General features: G+C 39.4%; 1 protein-coding gene across 3 annotated transcripts in view; it reads left to right on the plus strand.

Moving 5' to 3' along the window:
- Positions 1–20,842, plus strand: part of cpne5b (copine Vb) — a 138,381-nt gene that overhangs the window by 22,135 nt on the left and 95,404 nt on the right. For all 3 annotated transcript variants that reach the window (XM_086291939.1, XM_086291940.1, XM_086291941.1), the window contains 3 exons: positions 5,881–5,921; positions 6,259–6,305; positions 14,821–14,924. In XM_086291939.1, coding sequence (XP_086148065.1) covers positions 5,881–5,921; positions 6,259–6,305; positions 14,821–14,924 — 192 coding nt within the window. The remainder of the gene's footprint in view (positions 1–5,880; positions 5,922–6,258; positions 6,306–14,820; positions 14,925–20,842) is intronic.

Here is a 20,842-nt window from a genome sequence, read left to right on the forward strand (position 1 = left end):
TCAGATCAATCTTTTGACCTTGATATAGAGAGGTCAGAGGTCAAATGTTGTATGGTATTTAAATCTTCATACAGTACTTTCTCATAGTTTCTAAGGCTAAGTTATCAATTTTTGATCAGTAAATCATTAAGTTGACCTTCAAGACCTTGTTGGATGTAAACCAAATTTTACTGGATCGTTTGCGTGAGCCCATGCTACAACCCTACGAAGTTTAATCATAATCCACCAATAACCTTTTGAGCTAGTGTCTACAGACAGAATGAAACGCACAGAAATGCTCCCAAAAGCATAACCTCCTTGGCAAAGCTAATAATACTCTTTAACACAGACAGACCTGCTTTGTTTAATTTATTTTATCAGACTCTCAAAGACTGTAGAAAAGCTCAACCTTTATCAACCTTTACACTTAACACAATGTTTTTTCCTACAATGTGACGCTACAGAGGTTAAAAACATTGTAACACATTAACAGCTCTAAATAAAAAATGGAATAAATAATGAACAGGTAACCCGATCTTTATTCAGTTTTGAAAGTATCAAATATGTTAGAACAATGGCGACCTCTGCCACCTCTTTTTTCTTGAACAAAAAGAGAAAATAATAAGCTCGCTGATACACAGACAGTAACTAGAATGAAACAGTGAAGAGAAAGAAAGTCTGTGTTTACATGACATTTATTTTACAGGTATCATAGTTGCGGTTTATAGTCTCCATGAAAGTCACCAGTTGATTAGTTAGTATCAGCAATAGCTAGGGATGGATAGAGCGGCTGTGGCATGCGAGACCTGTCGGTGGTCTGGAGTTACTTTACACTGAAAGCAGCAAAATATAAAAAAAAAAAAAAAACAGTTTTACTGATTCTAAAATGCACTAAATCGGATTTATATCGGTATTGGCAGATATCCAAAATTATGATGTCGGTATTGGACATAAAAAAGTGGTATCGTGCCATCTCTACTAATAGCATGATGCCTGTCACAGTTTCATGTATCATTTACATGCTAGTACCCAGTCCATGGACTTAACTACACACCAATGCCTAAACTGCTTCGGTAATTTGACATGTGCTGGTGATGCACTTCACAAAAATCAAAACTTGTGACAAACTGTGTGCAAAACCCTTTGTCTTCTCTCCCCGGCTTACAAAGTCAGTAAAACCAACTTCTGATCAGTTTGTACCGGCTCACGTTTACACCTGTACCGATAATATTTTTAGTGGTCCCAGAGTTTCAGAAGTTTACAACATTTATTACGTGTAAGATTGCCAGAGTAATTTGCTAGAGGCCTCCCATTCAAACAACAACGACAATGAAGCATAAATAAATGTGATTGCTTGCTGTGTGCTAATGTACTATTGAGGGTTGTTATGGTGAGGTGGTGGATGGAAAGGGTCCAGATGTAACTAAATATGTATTTGGATAAGGGCTGAATAAATTAAACTGAACAAAGCATCCAATTATTATTAACAATGCATTCCTGGGACAGTTTTGCATACAAGCATTGTTATCTGAAAATAGCTAGGTGTTTTTTTTTTTCAAATTTCCTCATTTCTCTGCAACTGGAGTTGAAGCAGGGCAGAATTTTTAAACGGTGAATTGCTAATTTAATTATATTGCCTTTTTTGGTATCAAATATGGTTTTTATTGGTTATTTAGACTGAGATGTAGGCATTTCAGGGACATTAGACTGCAATACTTCACCCAAAGACATTTTTACAAACACAGAGTATTGTAGCTCAGAATGTCTTTCTAACCTAAATGTAAGATAAAAAACAAAACATTTCAGGACTTTATGTGTTTCTTTTTCTTATCGGTGTGCTCTTGAAAGCTCTTAAAGGAGGGAGAGAAAATACGGGAACAGAGGAAAAATCAAAACAGATTAGTGTGGATGAAAGAGCACAGCTTCAGGTGGAAGGCAGCAGAAATTGCAGAAGAAAATGAAACGAGAAAGAAACAGAAGCGAGAATCAGAGGAGACAACAGGCTTTGTCATCTCGAGTGAAGGCTCTCGTGTCGCTGTCGTGACCAAGCGAGCAAGAGGAAACGTGAAGGGTAATAGAGCAAGGAACATAGCAGCCTCTGGCAAACATTATGAAAAGGTCAGACTTGATGGAGGTGTGACACAACACTCGAAACACGGGGGGAGAGATTAAGTTAGAGAAAGTCAAATTCATAAAAAAATGCATTAAAATCAGGCGGGAATAGATCAGGAGAGACAGGGTGGAAAAAGCTAAGAGGAAAGCACACACACACAAAAGCAGGCAAATAATTAATATAAAGATTTACTGGCACGAGCTCACTGTCAATCACTTTATGCCAGCTCCAGTTTTATGTTCCCAAAGGATGTTTGCTCAAAAGCACGCGCTGGCCTTCGTGCAGCACACACTTCAAAAGACGAGAACACCTCTCTGTCCGGAGTCAAATAGTGTTTAATTCCACTCTATTATCTCAGATAAAAGACTCCTGTACATCTCTGAGCCCATTAGTGTTTGGATGAATTATTGTTGTGTGATTTCGTTTGTGATTTTAGCAAATCACAAATGATAGCACAGTGAAAGGCCCCGCATGGTTTGAGACTAATGGTTTCTAAATTAAAGATCAAAGATCTGAAACCACATGAAGGCCTGAGAGAAAAATGTGATTAACACTACTTCTATACTCGTCAAACTTCTGCTTTTTGTGTTGCTCGTGTTGATATTTCAAATAGCCCATTTTAAGTAACCAGGTAGTATGGATTCATGCCTAAATGGCCAAAATGTTGACTTTAAGGAAATGAATTACCTTTAAAGGTTGCATGCAATTTAGTAACATGTAATTACAATGTAACAGGTTAAATTTAATGGAAACTGGTCACATGGAAGCTACTTGATTTTTATACAGTCAGTTCACACCAAACGTGTCCTCCTTAGTGATAAATTATTTGAATAAATGAAGCTTTGATCTGATTATCTTCCAGTTGCGTTTTACTCAGAATTATTGTTCCATGTTTATGAGGGAAAAGAATGATTTGAGTGTGTAAACATTTACAAACATAACTTCATCTGTCAGAGATGTATTCAAACAAACCAACATAAAATACCTTTATAGTATTTGAAGACATTCCTTAAAGGACGTTTGATGTACTAGTGTGTTGTACATGTGTAGTATGGTTAAGCCTTGACTGAGACATTAATTCCTGTTTCATGTGAGGGTGTAGGGAAAGTAGAAAAAGTAAAAAGCTTTAAAAACAATACTTTACAGATGTTACGTGAAGGACGCTGGAAGATGTAGTGGGACCTGTACAGTAGGTGGAGAAACAAGGAATGAACAAGATCCTTGACAATTACCTTTATGCGCTCTTTCCAGTCAAATACAAGCCTGTAATTTTGTGTCTGCAACCTTTGCTGTAAATCAGTGTGGCAGGCCCTCATCAGACTTGAGTTTAAGGGGATTCTTACATTGTGATCTATAATAGGAAAACGTCTGTAATTACATCTGCTGGGACGAGGTGCCAGAGGTGGCAGTTGTTAATAAATACATTAGTCTTGAAATGAAATACACTGCACAATGCACGGTTAAAAAAAATCTGTCATATTTTAAAGCCCCAAACTGTGGTCAAGTTCTATTACCAATCAAAATCCACGATTCATCAAGTCTTTGTTCTTTAATATGACAGATATAAACGTGTGAGGTTGAACGCTACGTGCCATTACAAAGTAAGAGGTAAGGTGGGAGGGCAGAGATAGGGATGAGCAAATGAGATGAGTAAACACGGACACTTGTTAGCAATCAGGCTGCCATTGTGCAAAATCCAACCCAACAATTTTCAGTTTTGATATCCCCGCTAGCCAGTTGATTTCATTGCCTGGGAATGAATGAAAGAGCATGTTTGTTTGTGCATGTCAAAGGCTTCACATGCAATCACATTTGCAAACGTAGGGATTGTAAATGTGAAAATAACCTTGCACTCTTAGTGAACTTTTCATTTCTAAAGCTAGAGTAAGAGTCTTTTACATACAAATGAATGTCTATTAGAGGGTTTGACAAACAAGCTCACTCAGTGCTGATTAAGGCCATCAGGTAGATCTCTCTGAAGTTCACAAAACGCCAGAAGTTTTTAATCTGTTCCCCTGTGTTTTATGTTAACTGACAATAAATGGTTTGCCAGAGCCGAAGAGCAGAAGACGGTAGCAACAGACAGAGCGTAGGCTACAGCAACGAGGGTTTGTTAGGAATCATCCACTGCTTCCTATTAGATTTTTTAGTGAGCATCGTGTAACGACACTATATAATGAGGTGACCCCACAATTACTGACTGCGTTATCCCAAATAAATAATACAAGTAGTAGAATTGTTGATTAGTGACCAATGGTTCTACATTGTATTCCTCATAGGGGATAATAATAAAAAACCAGCATACACTACACATGGTGCTTCAGGTAAAAACGAAAAGTGGTAGATGGTGAAGCCAAAAAATTATTAAACATGGTTGGATTTCTTTGTGAAAGGCATAAACAATAACTTAACAGAGATTGTGTAGTTATTCTCATTGGCTGATGGGGGACACAAATGTTCTGCAGTGCTGCAGGCGCCCATGTTTGCTTCATGAGTGGGTCTTATCAGTCACTATGAAGTAAGCTAGGGTCGCATACCTTTTGTGCTCCCTCCCCGCTGCCACGGCTCCCTCACTGTAATAGACTTTTGAGTATTTGTGTTCTTTCGCTCCCTGTTACCTTTGTTAGTGTGCTGTTTCTTTGTGCTTCTAGTTCGCCTGTTTCTTGTCTCTATCACCATGTTTATATTAGTCCTCGTGTCTCAGTGTTAGTTATTTGCCTTTTTTTACTTTCTGTTTTACATTTAAAGCCTTGTTCTTGTTTTACCTTCTGCTGTTTTCGGTGACTCACCCTCATTAGTTAAGTTTGTGTTTGTTTTCTGTCCTGTTCCCACCTTTGTCTCCTGTTTTTCTGTTGTGCTCCTGCTCATCATACTTGGTGTTTTTTTTTTCTGTTTTGTGTTCCCAATCTCTGCGTCGCTATCCTGCTTTGGACCCTTTATCCTGATCCCTGATATGGGCAGTGCTTTTGCTCCTGCTCTAATATGAATGTACCTCACAACACCCATCTTTCAGTGTTTTCTACCACTTTGACTGCCCTATAACAGTGACAATGTTAATGCCATTTACCCTAAATCTGATCTCAAAACATGCTAAAAATCTACATTACTAGGACCTGGGGTTTATCCCCTTAAAGAATCCAACGTTTTGACTTGAATGAATGAACATAGCTGACATGAGAACAGACGCCACTATGAAACATTGATGTTAAATGTGGGGTGGCTTATTGTTTTCCTTCTTGTGTTAATGCTGGCTTGCATCTAATTTGATATCTAATTATTTGCAAGGTATCATGGCTTTGATGCCGGGAGTGGTGGTGAAAAATCGCCGTGACGATGAGAGGAAATTCTTGATAGTCTCTCATCAGAGAGGAGTTTTGCATGTTTGATGTGAATCTGCAGTGAGAGGGGGACGAGTGGAGGCTGAGAGAGACAGATGAAATGTGATGCAACAAAAAAAGTCCCCAGAGACTACAATGTGACAAAAGCTCAAACTAGATACCCGAAGAAAGGAAAAAAGGGAAAACCAGAAAACCAAGGCACAAAATGAAGAGCGCACAAAACTCACAGTGATCTGAATCAGCAGATCAGATCACTTTCTGTAAAATTGTCAGATAAGGCTCTGCACTTCTCAAGTGGGCTTCTGGTTAAAAAAATTGTATCATCTTAAACATGACAAGAATATACCGTATGTGCACATAAATATTAGAACATAGCTGAGTATAAGTGACTCATGTCAAGCTGTCAGCATGAGTAACAGTTGTTGCTTTTTTCTTCTCTTCCTTTTCCAGAAATCTGCTGGATAAAGACACATTCTCAAAGTCAGATCCAAGTGAGTATTTTGTAAAGACTTCTCCTATTTATGGTACTTTATTATTTTTCTACGCCTGCTTCTGGTTGTGGTCGTTCTCTACTTCTCCTCTGTGTGTTTTTTATCGATATGTTGCCTTGTAGTTTGGGAAATCTTTTTTTCCCCCCCTCAGTGTGCTGTGGCTGTTTGTTCACTGCACTGGAGCTAAAACCCTCACATTGATTTCCCATTTGGAATTTGCCTCCATTTTTCTAATTCTCACTCTCTTTTCTTCCTCTCTCTCCCCCCCTGGTTCTTGTTTTCTCTTTCTTTCACCAAATTTCCTCTTTTTATGTCCCTCCCTGGCACTTTTTCACAGTGTGCGTGCTCTATACACAAGGTGTTGAAACCAAACAGTGGAGAGAGGTGAGTGTACACACGAACATGCACACACAAATCAAAAAAGAAAGAACTTACAGCGTGTCCAATTAAGTTCTGGCCTTGCTCTCTGTGTGCACAGGGGTGGAGTGGTGGCACTCCAGTTAAGACATTCAGCTCATGGTTTTCTTTCCCCCTTTTTCTCTGTGAGTGTTTTTTGACAATTCATTAAACTTGTTCAAGCATCAGTCGTCTTAAAATGCCAAGGAAATATTCCCTAATTGGAGACTTCAACCAACAACAAAAACCCTCACACCATAATGATCAATATGCTGACATTTTGGGGACTAAACAGCACGCTGCAGATTCGTTAATCCACATCTTAGTGAGGCTTGTTTGGTTTATGCGGCATTACCATCAGCTCTCTACTTGTCATCTCACCCTTCTGTCTGTTTGTCCAGTTAATGAAACCTAATTATTTGGATTGCAGGTGGAATTAGCAAAACACATAATGATACAAAATAAATATGTGAAGTAAAGTGTTAAATAAAGTATTGAAGCCAAACTCTTTACCTTTATGTCTTTGCAAATACTGATAAGCAGCTGACATCAGAATGTTTATTATGGAAGAAATTCCCAAATGTGGCACATAATGAAGGTAATAATGATAATAATAATAATAATAATAATAATAGCAATTTAACTCAAAAGGATGTAGTTGACAATATTCAGCATCTTTCCTGTTGTTAAGATGAACAGTTTTAAGTAGATACAAGTGCATGTGTATGTGGCCCGTTGATGTTTCACAGACCTCCATTTGTATCCAAAAACTATTAACAGAAATGGGCCAAGCTGCTGCTTTCGATTAAATCGAACGTGGCCATTGTAGTTTATTTTAATAGAATTTTTGTCCTATTGCAATAAATGCTGACTGCAAGACCAAATTAAAATATATACAGTATACTGTTTATGAACTAAGCCTGTAATAAATTTGTCACGGGCATGGTAAATATTTTTGTATATAAATATCTTTTATTTGTCAAGTTAAAGAGTGTCATTGTGATTGAAACTCTATTTTTCCAAGAGATATCTGGCTGAAGGGGCAGCAGAAATTGCAACAACTATAAGCACAAGTAAAGAAATAAATACAGGTGACACTGGACATGAACTTCAGAAGCAGTCACACTGAACAAGAGAATCTCTCCTCAATCCTTTAAATCAGACCTACACTCACCCTTCATAACCAGGTAACAACTGCAATAACAATTTCAGATTCTCTTATAGATTATTCAAGAAAACGAGAGCCCCCCCCCCAATTCTTATTTTTTGTGATGTACATTTATAGATAACAACAGTAATTGTAATTTAGCATAAGAAAAAATACATTTTGATTAAAGAGCTCGTGCATGCTGGTGGATAAACCATTGCAGAAACATAAAAAAGTTTTAATTTGGAGCAGCTGTGCCATAAACCTTACATCGGATGCTGGTCTAATAAATTCGTAATGCAATACACTGTACTGTGTATGCACATATCTGAAAATTATAGAGTATTGCTAGCGCAATGCTTTAGTGTAAAAACACAGCAAATATGCTGTAAGTGAGAATACATGTTTGGCTTACAATAAATTAAAGTCATTAAATCAAAAAATCATAAATCAAAAGTGAGTTTTGCTTTAAAAACTATTCCCGTTAGAGAACGTCTGGTCCAAACCTTGCGAAGATAAATAGAGTTTGACACTAGATCAGGGGTGGGCAACTCCAGGCCTCGAGGGCGTCCTGCAGGTTTTAGATGTGTCCTAGAACCAACACAGCTGATCTAAATGGCTAAATTAGCTCCTGCAGTTCTCCAGAGGCCTGGTAACGAACTAATCATGTGATTCAGGTGTGTTGACCCAAGGTGAGATCTAAAACCTGCAGGACACCGGCCCTTGAGGCCTGGAATTGCCCACTCCTGCACTAGATAGTCGATTTTAATGTTCTGTAATACAAACAGGCAACAAAAATATTAAAAACTATCAACCAAGACAGCAATGAAAAAAGAAAGTCATTAAAAATGGAACTGTAACGTGATGAGTATAGCATGATATTAATTTACAGCTATGTTCCCAGTGCCACAGCCGTGATTTCACTTGCATCCCCTCCAAGGCTGGACGTGCACAGTTTGATTGATTCCTCATCAAACACTGCTCATTGTCCAAATGGGCACAGATATTTTCAATACATGATAATTTAATGTAATTTGTTTATTTATATGGTATATGGCTGTTTTATTTATACACTCATCTGCTGCTCTTATGTTTACTCACTCCCAACAGATGGCTGTGTGGGATTAATTCAAAGGTAGCTGAATTATTGCTGACAGCCCTGCTCTTTGGGTGTGAAAATGTGTATGCATATGTGTAAATCCTAAGCGCATATGCATTTGCATATGCGCAGTAAAGGTCCCTTTGCCATCCACTTCTTTGTTTTTTCAGTTTGAATGCCTTCTAATCCAATCAAATACACAAAATGTAATTAATATAATGAGCATTTCACTTCAGTTTATTTTCACTTCAGATTGCACTCCATCTTCTGCTGTTCACCAGGAAACATTTAAATCAGCCCTCTCCTTGCGGACATGAACCATCGCATCCACAGTCATATTGTCCAGTTGTATGTGTTGGAGCGGCTCCAGGTGATGCTGTGTGAGCGACACTGAGCGCCTCCGATTGAACAAGCAAAGCTAAAACAGGTGACTCACCAGGGACTGCTAAATAATGCTTTCTGACAGGGCCCTCTAGCACACCGGTGGGGCCACGTTTGACGATTATTTCCATCTCCTCCGGTATTTGGTGCACACTGCATTATGCCTGCCATGCTAATACAGGTCATTCTTGATGAAGAGTATGCACATCACTTTATACAACAGACTAGTGCATAGATAAGTTATGTGTAGACTTGATTCTCTTCGTTGTGCACTCATTATCCTCTACAGTACATTAAAGTGCTCCGGATTTAGTTGTAGGATACTTTTAGGTTGATTTTATGCTCAAGATGATTCAGTGCTTTTTATTGCTCCAGTGGTTATTGTTTTAAAAACAACTAAGTGACCTTCAATAATGACTCCCCATCCAAAACAATGGAGAAAATAAACCTGAATATGGACTCTAGTATCCAAAACCAAGTCTGAAAAGGTCATAGGAGATGTTTACCAGGCACAAACATACTGTCGAACAATTTGAGGTATTACTGACTAATACAGCCCAAATTGAGAGCACTCTTAGAAATACACTTCTTCCTGGAATCGTTGTGTAAGTGTACCTCGGGTAATTAGACCGTATACCAGAAAATCACAGCTGCAAAAAGTCTCAGCTCTAGCTTCACTGAGTTTCCACAGTATGTCCATACAAACACAGTCACATTAAGGATATTTGTGAACCATTTGCTTCTCCTTACAATATAACACAAGACAAGACCTATTAAATGTAATCCAACCATCCATCCATTTTCTTCCGCTTATCCGGGGTCGCAGGGGCAGCAGCCCAAGCAGAGAAGCCCAGACCTCCCTCTCCCCAGCCACCTCCTCCAGCTTATCCAGGGGAACACCAAGACGTTCCCAGGCCAGCCGAGAGATATAATCTCTCCAGCGTGTCTTGGGTCTGCCCCGGGGCCTCCTCCCGGTGGGACATGCCCGGGAAACCTCGCCTAGGAGGCGTCCAGGGGACATCCTTGTCAGATGCCCGAACCACCTCAGCTGGCTCCTTTTGATGTGGAGGAGCACCGGCTCTACTCTCTTCACCACAACAGACCGGTACAACATCCGCATCACTGCAGCCGCTGCACCAATCCGTCTGTCGATCTCCCGCTCCCTTCTGCCATCACTCGTGAACAAGACCCCAAGATACTTAAACTCCTCCACTTGGGGCAGGGTCTCGTCCCTGACCTGATCCGGCTGCCTGTAATGTTAACACTTAATTACATCAACTTATTTTTAGGTTCATTAGATGAATATAAGGCGTAGTCCTAACGATAAGAAACTCTCTCCAATAAAAAAAAAAACTAAACAAAAAACCTACTTAAATCTGGTGGAGTTCCCCTTCCAGGTTGTCTCCTTGTTTACTTTTGGCCCACTTACTGCTTTCAGATCTCTCCCTGAAAGGCTCATTCTGATTTTCCTGTGGACCAAACGTTGCTCAGAGAGCTGCACTGCAAGGGAGAAAACATGAGGGGAAAATAGACCAAATTTAAATTGTATTTTTTATCTATTTTCACAGGTGGAGTCGCTGAACTGAATGGTTGCACCTTATATGTAGTACATACATACAATGAAGGACTGTTGGATATATAAACAAGTAAAACATAGCAATGGAGGTGCAAAGTTGCCGAGTGATTACTGTATGCTGTGAGCCAGTCAGAGAACAGCTAATGGAGATTGACACGGTTGATGATTTCTATTATTTTTTCCCACCGTCTGACATTATCTGCTACTACCTGCTATGTGAATGAGTGTGCGTTTGTGTGTTGGTGCACATGCCTGTTTCTGCGTGCATGAGTTTTAGAATTTGTTTGATGTGCACACATATACCCAGACTTCGCACAATCACAGCTGTGGCTCGAAGCTCTAACAAACCTTGGGAGTTGTTTTCCCATGAAGCCATGCAGCACTTATTGTGGAAGAAATGGTTTTCAGCTGCTTGTTTTACTCTTCCTCCCTAAACTCTCTATCAGTCCTGGGGAGCTGCTCAGTATTCTTCGTGTTTCTGTGTCTTTTCTTTGTCTTGGGGATTTCTTTTTTAAACTCACCCCAATGCTTTTCACTGAAGGCCAAAACAGACAGAAAGCTATCTCACACTAATTCACACTACTGACTCCAACATGCTCATTATATGAGCTCTGTGTTGCTGTCTGCTGAGCCACAAAGAACAGAAAAAGAACTACAGCACATTCAGATGGCAAAAATCTGCACTGACAATTTGTGTGTGTTAAAAGAAAAAAAAGGTTGTTTATGCAAAGTATGATGGTCAGCATAATTAACTCTTAGCCATATTTGGGATAGAAAAGCCAAAAAGATAATAATGGATTATACATGTTTTATTACTGTTCTCCTTTGCCCATTTCTTAATTTAACACCATGATCACTTGCAATGAGACTTAGGGACATGGTCACATTTTCAACACGAGACACTATCGGTCTCTACATCAGCGGACCGAAGAGTTCAGATGCCATAAGTATATGCGTGCCAGCTGCCTTGCGTCTATGTGTGTAAATGTCGAGGGTGCCGGTCAGGGACTTCCTGCCAGATTCTCATTAGCCAGCTCCAGCAGCCCAGCAGTATCTAATGAACTCTGCAGCACGGTATTGTCTCTTCCACTCAGCTGGGAAATCACGTATGGTGCTCATTTTTGCAATCTCCCGCCTCTTTACTAACATGTGCTCACAACCTCATCAACAGCTCCGGGTGCTTCGGAAAAAAACTCAGGGCAGAACACAGATTCAATATCAGTAGTCCTGCCCTCCTATTTTTAGAAAGAGGGATTCGACAGTGGTGCAATATCACAGAAGAGTGAAGTTTTCTATTGGTGCAAAGTCATCGTTTACTCACACTCGCTCACAAAAGCTGCATTCCATGTTATGGGAAGATTAATCTTTGCAAACAGGTTCTGTTTACCTCTATGAAGAGCTCGACAGACTTGCTGGTGAGTTATGAGACTGTGGAAAACAAGAGTGACTCTGAAAAGGCCGTTGCAGATTTGCTTTAAGCTATGAATGTTGTGTGGAACTCGTTGAAGTTGCATGCTTATTCCCATACAAATAAACATTATTGCACTAAAAATACTACAGTTTGCACATATTACAACATATTCTTATTCTGAACTCATCACATACTGACGCTTGCTCCTTGTCACATTTTGATGCACTTGGTAACGCTTTACTGACATTTTCAACTAATGCAAAAAAATCAGCATTAGAAGGCCAGTGTGGTGTTATACAAACTCTAGATGGAAAGAAGTTTTTGAACCATGTCTGGAACCACACATTCTTCTCTTCACTTAAATTTCACGGTTTGGTTTTCATAACATTACCTACACATTAAAGGTCAAACACCTCTCGACTGCTATGATGCTGATGACACCAACACAGCACGTTTGCCCTCTGCCTCATGGTGTCTATTTCACAGGCAGACCTGTTGTAGTCTGTGGAAACAGTTTGTCTATATACGATTCGCATCTGACCCGATGTCATTATTGCATTATTGAGCACAGGTTGAATTTTCATCTTTCTAACAAAAGAAAGAATTCTTGCCTCTGACATCTGTGCATCATTGTAATATTAGGCATGAAGGAATGAAGATGGATTTGATTAAGGAAATCAATTAAGAAAAAATATGATTAATGCCGCTCATTACAAATCAATTAATGCTGTTCCTTGTTGTGATATAAGGATGAAATGAATATTAAACCTATCACAGGAGGTGTGGCTTTAATAGATGTAGCAATAACGTCTTTTTCTGAGCTATAACAAGAGCAGCTGTCCCCTACAGGCCCAGAGCATGCTCACATGGCTCAAATTTAGAAATGTAGAAGTAAGATGTGATTTATCTTGTGAAGTTCTGGTGATATTACCAGCAAATAACTATGACTAAGCTGAGATGTTCAAACCGCAAACAGTTTATAGCTGTGCTGGCAGGAAACCATTAAATGTGACATCAAAAACATGCAGCCATGTACAGTACAGAGTAGACTCAGTATACACAGGAAATGTGGTGCAATCTCCAGTGTGTGTGTTTTCTTGAATCCATTTTGAGGTAATTTCATTCTTGTGTTAACTGCTCTCATCTGACTCCACTGTTTTTATGTTTGTTCAAACACCAGAGGGCTCAGACTTAGTATAAAGTCACGAATGAGGCAATGTGTGCTTTAAGGCTTCACTATTTATTTTTATTTTATTAAATATAAATCTGTGGAGGTTTTAACTGACGCACACTCTTTAATCAGGCAATCACATGGGAGCAACTCCATGCATTTAGGCATGTAGATATAGACAGGATGATTTTCCGAGGTTCAACTTGAGCATCAGAACTGAGAAGAAATGTGACTGAAGTAACTTTGAATGTGGCATGTTTGTTGGTGTCAGGTGGGCTGATTTGAGTATTTATCAAACTGTTGATCTACTGGGTTTTTCCCGCATGGCCATTTGTAGGGTTTACAGAGAATGGTGACCAAAAAGATTTTTAAATATCCAGTGAGAGGCTGTCCTCGGGGTGAATATCCAGTGTTGATCTCAGTGGTCAGGGGAGAATGGCCAAACAGGAAGGCAGTCGCAACTAAAATAACCACAACCAGGAGAATGTCTTTGAATGCACAACACGTCGAACCTTTAAACAGATGGGGTACAGCAGCAGAAGACCGTGGTTGGTGCCATGTCTGTTACACAGGACAGAACAGCATACTGAGGCTACCTAAATGGGGCAATATAAGACTGGGGTTAGAATTTGGTATAAACAACTTCAAAGCATGGATCCATCCTCCCTTGCTTCAACAGTTCAGGCTGCTGCTGGTGTAATGGTGTAGGGGATATTTTCCTGGTTCACTTTGGACCCATTAGTACCAAATAAGGCACCATTTAATGGCACATCCATCCCTTTATGACTACAGTCTGTCCATCGTCCAGTGGCTGCTTCCATCAGAATAACTCAAATCATCTTAAACTGGTTTCTTGAACATGCCAATGACTTCACTGTACTCACATTCACCAGATCTCAGTTCAGCAGAGCACCTTTGGGGTGTGGTGGAATGAGAGATTCACATCAGGGATGTGCAGCTGACAAATCTGCAGCAACTGTGTGATGCTATCATGTTAATATGGACCAAAATATGTGGGGAATGTTTCCAGCACTTTGCTGAAGTGAAGCATTAAGACCGTTCTGACTGCTATAGTGGGTCCAAACCATTACTTGTAAAGTGTACCTAATACAGTGGCCAGTGATTGTGCATATACTTGGAGTTTCTGGGCCTTTGTCAATTGTTCTCTGGCATATTTCCCTGCATTTGTAATTTAGGAGTGAGAAAATGTAGGAAGCCCTAATGACTGCTTTCCTCCTCCTCACCTCTCCTCACTCTTTTCTCATTTTTACCCTTCTGACTGTTTTCAATCCAAAGCTCTGACTCAAACAGTGTCCCCATTTCCTTCCCTCCAGCAGTTTTTTATCCCTTTCCCCTTTTCCCCTCCAAGTCTACCCATAACTTTTCCCTGTCCACACAGGGCGTCTTACATTTTCCTTTTCCTTCCGCGAGGTTGATGTATGCGCTAACCTGCTGTAATTAATACAGGAGAGGGGTGAAGATCAAGCATCCGGGAAACCCACCCTTGATTTCATTTGCACAGCAGAACCATGTGAAAGCACCTCCATTAATCAGGCCTCTGTGACTGTGTGCATACACTTATGTAATAAGCCCAGGAAAGAGATGAAAAGAGCAAGTACACACTAACTGTATTTGTTTTTAAAACTGTGTTTCAATGTCTTGCTTGTTCTTTCATCATTCTCTTCTGCTGACCTCCATCTGTCTTTCTCCTCCTACAGTTTGGCAGAACAGAGGTGATAGACAACACTCTAAACCCCGACTTTGTTAGAAAGTACATCTTGGACTACTTTTTTGAGGAGAAGCAGAACCTTCGCTTTGACTTGTGAGTGATGTTTAGTTTTCATTATTTCACTTCCTTTTCTGCACCATCTGCCTACACCGTTTAGTTAAGTTAAGAAACTGACCATCTGCCATACCTGACCAGAAAATACAACAACCCTAACTATGCACAACAAGACTGACCATGCCAAAATATGGAGGGGATCTAAACATTGCAATGAAATGGCATGTCTTTAGTTTTATTTAGATAACTGCATTTATTTACACCAGTGCATAACAAATGTAAATCTCAGCATTTTTCATATACATCATAAGGTAAGCCTTACAATTCAAAAAAACAAGACAAAAGCAGCAATTCTCTTTGAGGAGCACCCTGACTGTGGTGAGAAAAAAACCCCAGGAAGGAACCTGCTATAGATGATGTCTGTCTAGACCTACTGGGGTGAGGGGGAAGCAAAGAAAGAAAAGAAAAGCACCTTCAGATCAGGATCATGCGGACCTGGAGATGTTTGCAAGACTTTCAGAGAGAGAAAGGCCAGAGAGGAAAATGCACAACTTAATGAAGAGGAAAGAAACACAATTTATGACACGAACAAGGCTACATGAATGCATAGAGGAAGAAATGAGATAAGAGACGTGCTCCGTGCTTGATGGGAGGTCCAGCAGCAGCCTGAGCCTATAGCAATATAGAAATGGGATCTCTCTTGCTACTTAATATCTTCAGAACAACATATTGTAGAAGCTTTCCGGGAGCTATATCCTGATAATAAAGAATTACAACTGCTGGTCCCAGAAGTAACTAATAAATGGGATTGTTTTCAGCATCATTCTAAGAAGGCATGTTTGTAATGTTAATAATGCTGGACGGCTCATCTGTATCGCTACAGATGACTTTAAATGCATGAGTTAAAGGAGATATTCTAGTCAAAAATGACTCAGTGGAATCAGCAGCGCTAGAGGCCAAGTTAATGCCATGTTTTTAGGGCCCAAAACAGAGATTGAGATCACCAATTGCCAATAGAAATATATGCATTGTCAACCAGCACACGACATTGAACCTCTTATATGACTTTTGGAAGACTTTCAACATCTGATAAATATGACCAGCACAGTGCTCGTCTTTTGAGTCAAAGCGCGATATGATCAGTGGTGTCAAATGCAACACCGAGATCCAGCGTGATAGCTATAGAGAGGAGTCCATTGTGTGAGGATATGAGAAGATGGTTGATGCTTTTTACCCATGCTTGTCTCTGAGTTATCATGCTCTCTGAATGCTGAATGAAACTCCTAAAAATGGAACCATTATTGCATGCTAATCTAATACAAATAATGAATAAAATGAGTAAAAATAATCATAAATAAAGGGTGTAATGGATATTTGGCAGTAATTGGCCAAAACGCCCTTAATCAAGGATTTTTCAATTAGAGATTTGACAGCAATCTTAAACATCTGCAGACTGTTAATAAAGATAAAGTGATCATATTTTGGTATAAGCACATGTTAATTGAGAGCAGTTGTTTGGAAGAAGCAACTGTTAATGTTATTTTTTCCACAAGAGAGATCCAGCCTAAATATGAACACAAATCTAATCTTACAAGTGTTTCTGAATCTGATCTGCTTAATAAGCCCCCAAAACATGTATTAAAAAAAAAAAAAAAACAACTATGTAAGAACACGATAATATAATGGATTTCTTTGGTAATATTATCACATCTGCTTTTAACCTTAAAGTTTTTGGATGGGTCAGATTCCAAAAAGATGCTTTTTGTAATTTGGACACCAGGGCCCCATTTCAGGAAGCCGGTTTAGAAAACTCAGAGTGAAAAACGATACTCAGGGTTGAGTAACCCCGAACTGTCCAACTCGGAATATTCTGTTTCAGAAAGGCTGATAACAATTAGTTCAATCAACGCGGAGTTGCTTTAACCCCAAGTTAAGCGCGCGCACGAGGATACAAAAAGCCCTGATTAGTGGAGCACAGATTAAGCGAGTCACCATGGAGACGGAGGGAAAGAAGGCGCGGTCAATGTATCTTACAGCGCTTGAGGCCGAAATTCTGATGGCAGTATATGCCGATAACATGCAAATTCCGCGGAAAAAAAATAACACAGCCTCAGCTGCAAAACAAAGGGAGCATGCATGGCAAAACAAAGCCGACAGAGTCAATGCGTGAGTGTTAATTTAAACATTGATCTAGGGATTTCCACCCATTTAACACGTTATTTTATTATATTTGATTTTATTTTTTATGTTATACATTTGATTTTGTGATGTGATGTGAGCGCAGGTGCAACCCAACAGGCCCCAAATGTTCCTGGCAGCAAGTAAAAATGAAATATAAAAATATAGTCCAAACAGGTAAGGTGTAATTGTATTATGAGCCATAGTGCTTGGTCTGTTTGTCCGATGTAAATCAATTGCAGTTAGAGGCTACATTAATTTTCTTTCTGTAAGCACTTATTGAAATTATCTGAGCACATTACAAGTACATATTTGCTTACTCTGTATGCTCAAATGTGACCCGTTATAGCCAACAGAAAAAAAGCGGAGGCCCGAAAAACAGGTGGGGGTCCTCCACCACCACCACTCACAGAGGCTGAGCAGTTGGCTTCCACATTTGTGATAATGTTGGCAGCATCACATATGATCTTCACAGTGCAGAGAACACAAATTAGCATCCATTACTATAATGAAATTTGTTAGTTTGAAATGCTACAGGGAACTATGTACCTGTACATTAATGCTGTGGAAAGACTTCCTGTTCACATAGTCTCCTTCATTTACTGAAGGAGCAATGATTGGAATGTGAGTGCCATCTATACAGCCAATCACGCCTGGGAACCGTGAAAATAAATGTAAAATTTAAGTAGTAGTTCAAATATCACCACATCATGAAGTAAGTTTCGTTCATCCTGATACCTGCAATTTTGTGGAATCCCTCTTTGATAAATCTTGTGGGTCTATGACCGGGGAACACCACAAACGAGTACAGGAGACGTTTCAGTGCAACTGTAACATTCCTGACTGCCCGACAGACGGTAGCCTTGGAAACGTGCTCAGCGTCACCAATATTATACAGAAAGCTCCCGTTTGCAAAAAACCGAAGTGCAATACAAATAATATGTACAGAACTGAGAGAATGTCCGCGATGTGTCACATGAGCAATATTAGGCCTGAGGATGTTATTCAAATAAATTATAGATTGTGCTGAGAAACGGTAACGTTCACACAGGAAATCATCAGGAAATGATAAAATGTCCGAACGCGCTCTAATCACTCTCTCCCGGCGGAGAGCTCTGCGGAGAATTTGGGCTTCAACATCTACTGGCTCTTCAAGGAAGGGACACGCCATGTCTGACACTTCCTACAGTCAGGTTTCCGACAAAGAGGCGGAGAAGGTCAGGGTTAGTTGAAGTAAACCTGCTAGGGGGCAGGTTAGCTTCACGGAGTGTGTCGTCATAGTAACTCACTCAGAATTAATCTAAACTCGCTTTGTGAAACCGAAAACCCAGAGTTTTCGTTAACTCAGCGTATACTTACTCAGAGTTTGCACTAAACCGGCTTCCTGAAACAGGGCCCAGGAATGCCTCCTCAGGTTTTAATGCAGTTTGTTTAACTCTTTTATGGTTTAAATTGATTTAAATTTGAAACAACAAATCTGTCAAATCTCTTTGAGCAGCGTGACGCTCTAAATCTGTCCCACCCTATGCTGTCAAAGACAGTTGCAGCTCACCAAGAGAAAGTCTTGCATGCTGTTTATTCAACATATTACTCAGTAATTGTATTTGATTTGATCTCCAGGCAAACGGGATCCATTGTTTCATCACACGTTTAATCCTGGGACATCACATATGTCCCTTTTCCCTTTTATTGCTTTATATTCACATGCAAATCAGATCAGGTCCACCACTCAGGTCCTATTGTCTGTAGTCAAACCCCTTTCCAATTACTCAGCACAACAAATAACAACATCTGAAATGACACTAAGATCTCGGTTCTTTTCATCTCTCCTCATTCTGATTTCACACATAACTTTGTTTTTCTTCTCTCTTGATGCTCAGTCACCTCCAGAGGTGGGTCGAGTATCCAAAAATTGTACTCAAGTAAGAATAGCATTACTTTAAAATATTATTACTCAAGTAAAAGTGAAAAGTAGTCTTCAAAAATGTTACTCAAGTAAGAGTAAAAAAGTACTTGGTGAAAAGACTACTCAAGTAGTATGGGCTCAAAATGTGGTCATAAATATTTTGTACTTGTAAAAAAGATTTGTATGTGTAAAAAAGATTTGTGTGCGTAAAAAAGATTTGTATGTGTAAAAAAGATTTGTGTGTGCGTAAAAAAGATTTGTGTGTGGACTTAGAAAAAAAAACCCTGCAAGTTACAAGTACGGATTTTTGACCCTATTTTTCTTCCTTTCATCTGATTGGTCAATGTCATGTCAATCACAAATGTAACAATCCAATCAGAGAACAGATGGGTTTGGCTGTCGGAGGGGCGCTGTTTTGAACTGCAGGTCCTTGAAGGGTGATACCGTTTGAAGCTGGAGGATCGCTATATAAATATCCGATAGCAGCTAGGTCCCCTAACTTTCAGTAGCTGTTGAAAGGAAAAAGTTGTGGTATATCAGTGGTTAGAAATAACATTATTACTTTAGGATTAGTTTAACACAAAGTCAGGGCTGACCCAGGACCATTGCTGTGAGTCACAGCGCAGCATAAAAGTCCTTTCACATCGGATGCAGGATACGCTGCTAATGCTAACTGCTAACTAAAAGCAAAGGATCCAGAATTTGTTACGCTGGCTGCTGGGCTCTGTGGGTTTTTGCAGCTGCTCTACCTGTACTAGATGCACCTGCTCCTTGTCTTTTCTATCTCTGACTTTATGTCCTCTACAAGAGTTTTTTTTTTTTTGCTAGTTCTTCAAATGTTCAATAAAAACATGTATGCTAATTCATAACGAAGAAAGCTTTGTAATGAAGACTGTCATTTCCAAAACACTGCCCGCCCCCACCCCGCGGTCCGCAGCGCTGTTGAAAAGGCTGTGGAAGTCCCTGTATTAAACACGTAGACCTGTGACACAAAAATCACCAAACTCGGACGACCACAGACTGTTTTCCTTCGTGGTGATGAAGGAAAACGCTGGGTTGGCATGTAAAAGGGCATTTATTCCCTTCAAAGACCTGCAGTTCAAAAAAAGCGCCCCTCGACAGCCAAACCCATCTGTTCTCTGATTGGATTGTTACATTTGTGATTGACATGACATTGACCAATCAGATGAAGGGAAGAAAAATAGGGTCAAAAATCCGTACTTGTAACTTGCAGGGTTTTTTTTTCTAAGTCCACACACAAATCTTTTTTACGCACACACAAATCTTTTTTACGCACACACAAATCTTTTTTACGCACACACAAATCTTTTTTACGCACACAAATCTTTTTTACACATACAAATCTTTTTTACGCACACACAAATTCTTTTTACACATACAAATCTTTTTTACGCACACACAAATCTTTTTTACACATACAAATCTTTTTTACGCACACACAAATCTTTTTTACGCACACAAATCTTTTTTACACATACAAATCTTTTTTACGCACACACAAATCTTTTTTACACATACAAATCTTTTTTACAAGTACAAAATATTTATGACCACATTTTGAGCCCATAAAGTAGCGAGTAACTGTTTGAAATGTCCGATTTATTTTATAAATAAATGCTATCAGACAAACAAAAATAAATAAATATACAAATTTTAGTATTTTCAAAAGGAATATATGTAAAAAGATCAATAAATTTTTTTTCCAGATTTCAGTTTTTCACAACATAAAGCTTTTTTCACCAATACCTACAGTAAATAATATAAATATATAAACAGTGCAAACAATTTCCAGTGACAAGATATGCTGTAAACTTTATATTAATTTTTGCTCCAAATGGCACAGCAGCCTCAG

This window comes from Aulonocara sp. 'chitande type north' Nkhata Bay, linkage group LG5 (genome assembly GCF_057382095.1).
Source record: "Aulonocara sp. 'chitande type north' Nkhata Bay isolate Kocher_YH1m ecotype deep benthic linkage group LG5, A_spYH_male_GT1.1, whole genome shotgun sequence".
NCBI lineage: Eukaryota > Metazoa > Chordata > Actinopteri > Cichliformes > Cichlidae > Aulonocara > Aulonocara sp. 'chitande type north' Nkhata Bay.